Source organism: Acomys russatus, chromosome 11 (assembly GCF_903995435.1).
Source record: "Acomys russatus chromosome 11, mAcoRus1.1, whole genome shotgun sequence".
Taxonomy (NCBI): Eukaryota; Metazoa; Chordata; class Mammalia; order Rodentia; family Muridae; genus Acomys; species Acomys russatus.
The window spans coordinates 61186636-61195914 of NC_067147.1; the positions used below are offsets into that span (position 1 = coordinate 61186636).

The following is a 9279-nucleotide window of genomic DNA, read 5'->3' on the forward strand; positions in this document are numbered from 1 at the left end:
GCTCAGTGTGGGGCGCACACCTGTAACCCCAGCACTTGTGATGAGGAGGCAGGGCGACCAGAAGTCCCAGGCCATCCTGAGCACACGAAACCTCCCAAAGAAAACCCACAGAGCCCAACCCATTTTGACACTTAGTTGCCAAGCGGGAGGCCGGCATGCAGTCACTAACCCGAGAGAGGGAAGCGCGCAGCTCTCTCCTGGCCCTGAGGGAGGCTGACTGCGCAGGTCACATTCACCGTGGAGCTGTTCCTGACCAGCAGGAGCGTCTCCACCTGGAACAGATCCTGGCTCCCTTGACGAAAGGTCTCAGAGGATGACGGCAGCGTCCTTCCATCTCTGTCCCTCCACTGCACGTGGGGCCGTGGGAACCACCCATCGGACGTACACCTCAGCTGCCCGCCTCCGTCCTGCCGGACCTCCCTGGTGATCCGTGGCGTGGAACCCACCGCTGGGAGCAGAAACCAAGGAAGCAGAGATGGAGCCTCTGCACGTGTGTGTGTGTGTGTGTGTGTGTGTGTGTGTGTGTGTGTGTGTGTGTGTGTGTGTGTTCAGCAACTTCCCCGTGGGAGGGAGAGGAGAGGCGAGAACAGCTTTGGGAGTCAGAGTCAGAGGTGGGGGGGCGACCGGCCCTGTACTGAAACAGTGTCTGGACGTGACTGGACCACGGCACTCGTGAACTCACATCCACTGTGGGAGACCTGCCCAATGATGGAGCCAGTCCACACTCTGGCACGGAAGTGGGCGGGGCTGGTGAGCCTCACTCCTGGCTAAGGCGCTCTGGACATTGGTGGATTTAGGGGACAGGAGGGTCAGTTCTAAGGTTCCAGTTCTCCCGGAAGGTCTGACAAGCTCCAGTAGGTGGCGCCACGACCACGGGGTTTCCGGACAGCAGAAATAGTTCATGGGTTGTTAAAAAGAGGACAGACAGGAAATTCGGGCGGAAGAAAACGAGGGCGGATCTTGGAGGAGTTACGTGGGGGAAGCTGGAGGTTAATATTATCAAAATAAATTGTTGAAAAACTTAGAGAATTAGTAAAAAAAAAAAAATTTACTTATTTAAAAACTTTAAATCAGTGTCCCAGAAGTTGCGACCTTGACGTATCTACGGTGGTTGTAAACTTGAAAATGAATGAGCAAGGAGAATGTTTTGGGTGCTAGAGAGGACTCCTAGGAGCCAGCATGGCACAGTGGTAGGAAGCTGGAAAAGCCAAATATCTGCTGGAACCCTTACCCATCACCTGTACCGCCACACGGGCCTCCTGGTAAACACCATCTTTTCCAAAAAGGCACCGGTACTGCCCATCGTCAGAAGGTCGGGCATCGCGGATCTGCAGGGTCAGTTTTCCCTCGTGGATGGCGTCGGTCACCACCGCAGTCCTCCCGCTGTATCCTGCCATCTGCTCTCCAGCCGCGTGGGCCCCGTCCACATACACGTGGACTGCCGGGTAATAGTGGGACCGGAGCCACCTCACCTCCATGCCCTGAGCATCAGTCTGAGGTGACAGGTGACAAGTTAGTTCTATGTTGTCTCCGACTCGGACAAGGGTGGGCTGGGGAGGTCCAACTACCCTCGAGGAAGCTGTTAAACAGATCAGACAAAGGACAAGGAATGAACCAACATGGAGGAGTAATGCTGCCAATGTGGGCATCCTGTGAGGCTCAGGACCCGCGAGCACCCAGGGAGGTGTGAGGCTCAGGTCACTTCATGGAGGAAAGTGGGAGTTATGGTCTCAGGATGCCAGAGGTCCTTGTTTAAAAGAAGAGCCCTGGCAATCTGAGGAAAACACCAGCTAAAAGCTACACACTAACAACACAGTGATTTTACTGCTAAAGCTCTCAGAATAAAATGGATGCTCCATCACTCGAAATCTGGCTGACTTTACACACCTTAAACTCTGTGCCTTGGAGATTTTTTTTTTTTTAATTTTATTTTATGTGTGAGTGCTCCATCTGCTTGTACACCTGCTCGCCAGAAGAGGGCACCAGATCCCAGTATAGATGGTTATGAGCCACCATGTGGTTGCTGGGAATTGACTTCGGGACCTCTGGAAGAGCAGACAGTGCTCTTAACCACTGAGCCATCTCTCCAGCCCTGGAGTTTTAAACTATAAAATTTATCTATGAGATTGTTGAGGCATTAAACAAAGGCTCTTTGGTGACCACGCAGTGTGAGCAGAGGTTAGACTCAGAGATGTGTAGGCCTCGGGAGCTCACACCACCCTCTGAACATGGGCTAAAAATGAGTGCAAGGTGGGTGTATAGTAACAGAAGTTGGCAAAGCCTTCCCCAGTCAGTCCCTGAAGGAGGGTGCGAGGTGTGTGCCTTGCCGGGTCCTTCCCACGCCAAGGTGGCCAGCACGGAGACAGCCCTGTCCCTTCCTCCTGGGGATCCTGAGGTGAGTGTTGTTTTCCATGCTCTGCCCTCAGTCACGAAGGTCCCACTCACCCAGCTCTGTCTGGAGTTTCTCTGGAGAAAGAAGAAGAAAGATATTTTAGGGAGTTTGGTCTAAAGGAAAGGAAACTCTCCAGAAATAAAGGTAAGCGCCACATCTTATTCAAGAACTCAATTTACTTAAAAGGCCTGAGAAGCAGAAAATGAATTCTTCCCCATGGACCATCTGATGAAATAGATCTTACTTTTTTTCACAATAAAAAGCTGTCAATTCTATCACCATCAGTTCAGTTTGTTTCTGCTGAGACTGAGTGCTAGTAAAAATATACATTGTTTTCATAAATGAAAGCTAAGTAGGAAACATACGGCCACAAACAAGTATCACTTAGGATTCCAAATTGGGGCTGCAGGACACTGATTTAGCCTTGACACAGCGTTTACCTTCAGCTCTTTCATGCATCTGCTCACGTCAGCAACAGCACATCTAAACAGAGTATCCTAAAAGTCTCAGGTCAAGTAAAGGTGTTTAAAGACAGTCAAGTAAGTAGCAGGCGCCTTGGTTCATGCCTGTGGTAACATAGTACCAGCCTTGGGCAGGCTCAGCCGAGAGGAGTGCTGGGAGCTTGAGGCCAGCCTGGCGTACAGAGTGAGACTATCTCAAAAGAAATTCAAATGTCTGCTACAGATCGATAATAGGCAGACAGGCGATGGATAGATGACAGACAGACAGACAGACAGGTAGATGATAGATATTTAGAAGGCAGGTGATTTATCAATAATATGTCTATCGATGATGACACATTATCTATAGATCATCGATCAACAGTAGATGAGTAAATAATGATGATTGGTGACAGCTAGATGGCGGATTAGATACATGAAAGATAGATAATAAGAGATGGAGCTTGACAAATGGCTGATGGGTGGGTACATGACCGATAGATGATTGGTAGATTAGACAGGTAGGTGACAGGTGGTAGGAGATGGCCAAAGATCTTTATCATTGAGCATTGAGGATTTTTCTGGGCTCTTAGGATGATCACTCAGTGCTGCCTGCCATTCCCTGCTCTGACTTCTAACAACTTAGGTGACATGCCTGTCACCACCATGGTGTGTGTGTTGATTTCCGTTTTTGTTACTATTTATGACAAGACTATAATTAAGAAGCTGTCAAAGAAACCATCCCGTTCTGACTAAGCACATGGCTGGCTCCTGGAAGTAACTGACATGCCATGGGAAAACGCCTCAGTTGGAGGAATATCTTTTATTATATTTCCACACAGTGGAGTAAAGCATAGAACTTGAAACTTGCTGAAACTCTGCCATTTAATCTAGATGCACTTCTCCCATACATTCTAACAGGTTATTAAAATGTGATTAAAGAGAACATGAGTCCCTGCTGAGCATCCCCGGAACTCGACACTGCCCGCGGCGGAGCACTGACCTGGCAGAGCGATGGTGGCCTCCCTGGACTCTTTGAGACGTTGGTTGTAGATGGAGCACGAAATGGTCTCTTCTGTGTCATTCCTGACCACTAGCGTGCCTTCCACATAGAACAGCCCATCTTCACCTGACATGTGATGCTCAGAGAAACTGACCAGTGTTTCTCCCGTGATGCCCTCCCAATAGACCTCGGGCTCAGGGAACCAGCCCTGGGACAGGCACACGAGCTGGAGCCTTCCTTCTCCGGGTCCCTCCATGTGGATGTCTGGGGAGGATCCTAGGGCTGGGGGGGGGGGGGGAGAGAGAGAGAGAGAGAGAGAGAGAGAGAGAGAGAGAGAGAGAGAGAGAGAGAGAAGACACATGCCTGAAGCCCACAGATGGAAGAGGGGCCTGGAGTGGTCCTTCGCAGGAGGACACGGGAGCCAGGCCCCGGAGGCAAACGATGGTTTGTTCCCCATCATGTATCTTCAGACTTTATCATATTTGACCATACTTTTCTTCAGACTCGGATGGTGAAAAGGGAGAAGAAGGAAACATGACACGATTTGTTTTGTGTTTCTGGTGTGATTTATTCATGATGGCTTCTATGCCCTCAACTTTTCTTTTTCTTTTCCAATGTTCTCTGAACTAGGTGCCTCGTTTGCCATTTTAGGTCATATCTGGACTATAGTTCAAACGAAATATTTATTATTAAACTCAGACATCAGGTTCCAGGGCTATTTTCATTTCTTCTATGGGCAGTTGCAATTTTGGTATGCAGTAAAATACAGAGAAATTACTGTCTCTTATCTTTTTTTTTTCATAACTGGGGAAATCTATTTAGACTAATTTGTATAAACCATGAAGTGCTTTAACGATACAACTATTTATATCACCGACTGAGAAAATAGAAGAATAAGCCTCCCACTTGCACCCAGAGAAAACACTTGACTTAATTTAAACGTCCCTGAGTGTGACATGAGCCAGTGCCCAGCTCCCCCTATGCTCAGAAACACACAGACTCACACATCCGTTTTGAGTCAGCTGAACAATAGGAACGACTACAGCCCTATCTGTCAAAAAATGTTATGTGTGGAAGATTCTTAACAAAACAAAACAAACATGCCTCCCCCAAAACAAAAACAAACAAACAAAACCCCCCAAAAAACAAAAACCCAAAACCAACCCAAACCAAAACTAAAGGCAGAGCTGATGTGTAACACCCACTTCCCCCACTTCTGGGAAAACGCCCATGGGGATTTAAGCCGCCCTCCTTCCCTGCAGAAAGAACCCTTCCCAAAGCCATGTCGTAGGAGCGGCCCAGATGTCATCCACAGACTGATGCAGAAAACGTGATGGCAAAACAGTGGCGCTTTGTTAAATTTTATGTCTGTGGGTGTGTTGCCTGCTGTGCATCTGTGCACCACGTGTGTGCCTGGTGCCCGTGGGTACCCGAGATGGCAGTGGATGCCCTAGAACTGGGGTTACAGATGGTTGTGAGCTGCCCTGTGGGTGCCAAGAATCAAACCTGGGTCCTCCGGAAGAGGAACAGGTGCTCTTTACTGCCGAACCGCCTCTCCAGTCCCCACAATGGTGTTTTATTCACTCAAAAACAATGAAGTCGTCCACAGGAAATAGATGCAACTGTAGACTGTCATCTTAAGCAGAGGGAGATGATGGGAGGGTGACAAGAGAGGACAGTGGGTAAGTATGGCCAAAGTCCATTTAATGAGGGTGTCATGAGGCCTGTCGCGTTGCACAAAGAACGCATGCGCACTAATGAGCTTTTGTAAAGGCTGTAGCAGCAAAGAAGCCGGAGAGGCCAGTGTCTCCAGAAACTCGTTTTTTTTCTGGTGAGGCAATTGGATCTGACTGACTTCCCCTGCAGCACGTAGACAGGTTACGGCAGCGTGCACAGAGCTTTGTAAGCTCAAACCAGACACAATTCCAGTGTAGAGGGGGCAGGCATGAGCCCCACGCCCAGCCGAGAAACTATTGGAGATTGGTAGCCACTGGGAAGGAAAGGGTCAGTTTTCCTGAGGAGGTGCAGGCCCTGTAGGCTGACCAAGCTCAGCAGATGCCACACACCCGAGTATGCGGACAGCACCCATTGTACTGGACGGGAGGGAGAGGGCGGGGGGGGGGGGCAGGGGAGACATAATTGTACGGGCAGAGAGGGGTGGAGTTTGGGAGGAGTGGGGGAGGGGAAGAACATGATCAAAATATATTGTATGAAATTCTCAAAGAATTAATAAAAAATGAAGAAGAGGGGCTGCGGAGACGGCTCAGTGGTTACGCGCCCTGGCTGCTCCTCCAGAGGCCCCGGACTTGGTTGCCAGCATTCTCGCGATAGTTCGCAACCGTCTGTAACTCCAGTCCCAGGGGATCTGACCCTCTTCTGGCCTTCGTGGGCACTGAGCACACACAGGGTGCACAGATACACAAAATACTCATACGCATAAAACAAGAACAAATGATTCATTTTTAAAACGAGTAAGAAAAAAAAAACCCAATGCTTTCCTTCGGTGTTGAAAAGGGATTTTGCAAGAGGAGACACAGCTGCCACAAGTGAGTGGATGCCCCTTGTGCCCCGCTAACTCCCCTCTCCCCAACTCCACCCCCTTACCCCACCCTCCACCCCCCACCCTCCCGGTGCAGACACTTGCCTGCCACTTGGAGCAGCACGCTTGCCTCTCTCCACTGGTCCCCCTCCTGGAAGCGGCACCAGTACTGTCCATCATCACCTGGCTGGACCTGGTGAATCTTCAGAGCCACACGCCCCTCCTCAGCGCTGTCCTCGGTCCACTCTGCCCGGCCTCCGAGCCCCTCCATCTGTAGTCCAGTCACCACAGCTCCATCCCGGTACACAGTCATAGGCGTGTCGGGGTCGGAGCGGTACCACCTCACCTCCATGTGCTCCGTCGTCCTCTTGGGGAGGAGCTGACACGTTAGCAGGGCGTCTTCCCCGACTTTGGCCAGGACAGGGACGGCAGGACCGACGACTCTAAAGTCATCTACAAAGCAGTGAAAGGGAAAACAGAAGTGTCCAAAGCAGAGGAGCAGGGCCCTTGCTCTGAGTAGCCAACGTGCTGGATGGAACCTGTCGCCAGGAGGCAGGATGGATTCAATGTTTCAGAGAACTCAGGCATGGAAATCTGTACATTTTTCTAGTTAAAAAAGAAACTATATATTCTAAAGTTTAAACATTTGAGTGTGAATGTGTGTCATCAGCTTTGTGGTTGGGAGGCAATTATACGATTAAAGCATTTAATTTTTAATTATGTACATTTGTGCGGGTACACACACGTGTTTGCGGGCCAGAAGAAAGTATCAGATCCCCTGGAGGAGATGGATTACAGGTGGTGAGCCGTCGGCAGTGGGTGCTGGGAACTGAGCTCAGGCCTCCGGAAAAGCATTCAAACTCTTAACTGAGCCTTGTCTCTGGGCCTGAGATCTGCAGCCTTAAATCACACAACTTTAAGATAATAAAAGTGGCCACACCTCTCGGTTTCATTCCCAAATAAGTCAATATGTGAGTTGATGTTCCCATGGGGTGTTTATTTTGTAGTCATTTTGAGTTTAGATAAATGACTATATTACTGGGTCCTTCAGCCTTTCAGGGTCAGCCATTGGGGCGGGGACTGACTTGGTTTTTCCTTTTTAAAGATTTATTTATTAAGTATACAGTATTTTCCCCAGATATACACCTGCACACCAGAAGAGGGCACCAGATCTCATTATAGATGGTTGTGAGCCACCATATAGTCCCTGGGAATTGAACTCAGGACCTTTGGAAGAGCAGGCAATGCTCTTAATCTCTGAGTCATCTCTCCAGTGCCTGACTTGTTTTGTTTTGTTTTGTTTTCATTCCTTCTGGAAAAGGCAAAAGTCCAGTGAGTGGCAAATGTGGGTCCCACAGAAGTCTCACAGTGGTTAGAGGTGTGGCTTGCCTAGGAAGTTTGAGTCTCTGGTCAATTTTTTCCCCTGAGACTGGGTTTCTCTGTGTAGCCTTGGCCATCCTGGACTCACTTTGTAGACCAGGCTGGCCTCGAACTCACAGTGATCTGCCTGCCTCTGCCTCCCGAGTGCTGGGATTAAAGGCATATGCCACCATGCCCGGCTTCTGGCCAAATTTCAAGTCATCTTCCTTGGTATTTGAAAATCAAAGATATGTTTGGTAATTCTGTGTGTTGCGATGCCTGAGGATTTCATATATCCTGTGGCACCGCATTAGTCCTTTGCAGTTCCAGCGCTGGGAGGTGGAGGAGGGCGGGGGGGGGGGGGGGAGGATGGAGCACGAGAGTTAGAGGTCAGCCGGGGTGGGCCTAAAACCCTGTGTAGGGAGGAGAAGGGAGCGAAAGTTTAGCAGGGAAGGCACTCCCAGCTAAGCCTGAGGAACAGGGTTCAAGTCTCAGGACCCACGTGGTGGAAGACTCAGCTATGGCAAGCTGTCTTCTGAGCCCCATATACCAGCCCCGGTGTGCAGACCCTCCATATACCCTGAGCCACGCATACATAAATGTAACATTAAAAGCTAATAAAATAAAAGTAATCATAAGAATAAACTTATCTAACCCAGACTTAAGATGAAATAAAATAGATATCGCTCAAAAATTCTCTCCAGAACTTAGACAGAGATCTTGTGTCTTCCCTTAGTAGGATTTACGTGTGCCGTCTTCCCCACTGGGTTAAGAGCATTGGATGAAAACTGCGCATGCTCCAGCTACCAAGTCCAGCGCGCTTTCCAGGTGGCTTTCATTGTCGCCTAAAGTTGTCACTCGCACCCAAGAGATGAGCAACTAAGTCAGCTTTCTGAAGCCGGAGGTGGGGGGTGGGAGGGGGGCTGTGGAGGGTGGGGAGCCCCACGTGAGCCCTGGACCTCTACGGCCCGAGTTACCACAGTCTGGTTGGGTTTGCGACTGCATTTTAGATCCGCAGGGCAGGACAGGGAGGGAGGAAGGAACCCTACCTGGGTGCTTTATAGTCAGCAGGAGGAAGAGGAAGGAGGCAGCCACACCAGATAGACTGTACCCAGGACAATCTGTCATCCTGCTTGAAACAAACACAGGAGAAAGTGCAGCTGTGACATTCCCAGCATGCCTTGCAGTTTCTGCACTGTTTTGTTGTTGGTGGTTTTGTTAATTTGCTACAAGCTAGAGCCACCTGAGAAGAGGGACCCTCCTCTGAGGAAATGCCTCCATCAGATTGGCCTGTGGGCAAGTCTTGGGGGATGGGGGATTTGTTTGTTTGTTTGATTAATGACTGATTGGGGAGGGACCAGCCCACGTGGGTGGTGCCACTCCTGGACAGGTGTGCTATATAAAAGCAAGCTGAGCCGCCAGGAGGGCAAGCCAGTAAGGGCACTGCTCAGGGCTCTGCTTAGGTGCCTGCCTCCAGGTTCCTGCCCTGACTGCCCTTCAGGGAGGGCTGTAAGCTATATGATGGAATTAACCGTTTCCTCCCTGG

The 9279-nt window shown here is 49.8% G+C and overlaps 1 protein-coding gene across 1 annotated transcript in view; it reads right to left on the reverse strand.

Moving 5' to 3' along the window:
• The window catches only part of Btnl2 (butyrophilin like 2), a 13781-nt gene extending 4920 nt beyond the window's left edge, over nt 1-8861 (reverse strand). The window contains exons 1-6 of the mRNA XM_051152527.1: nt 8783-8861; nt 6480-6827; nt 3836-4117; nt 2446-2466; nt 1232-1579; nt 170-448 (exon numbers count right to left, since the gene is read on the reverse strand). Of these exons, the coding sequence (XP_051008484.1) occupies nt 170-448; nt 1232-1579; nt 2446-2466; nt 3836-4117; nt 6480-6827; nt 8783-8861 (1357 nt within the window). The remainder of the gene's footprint in view (nt 1-169; nt 449-1231; nt 1580-2445; nt 2467-3835; nt 4118-6479; nt 6828-8782) is intronic.
• Nucleotides 8862-9279: the final 418 nt, after the last annotated feature.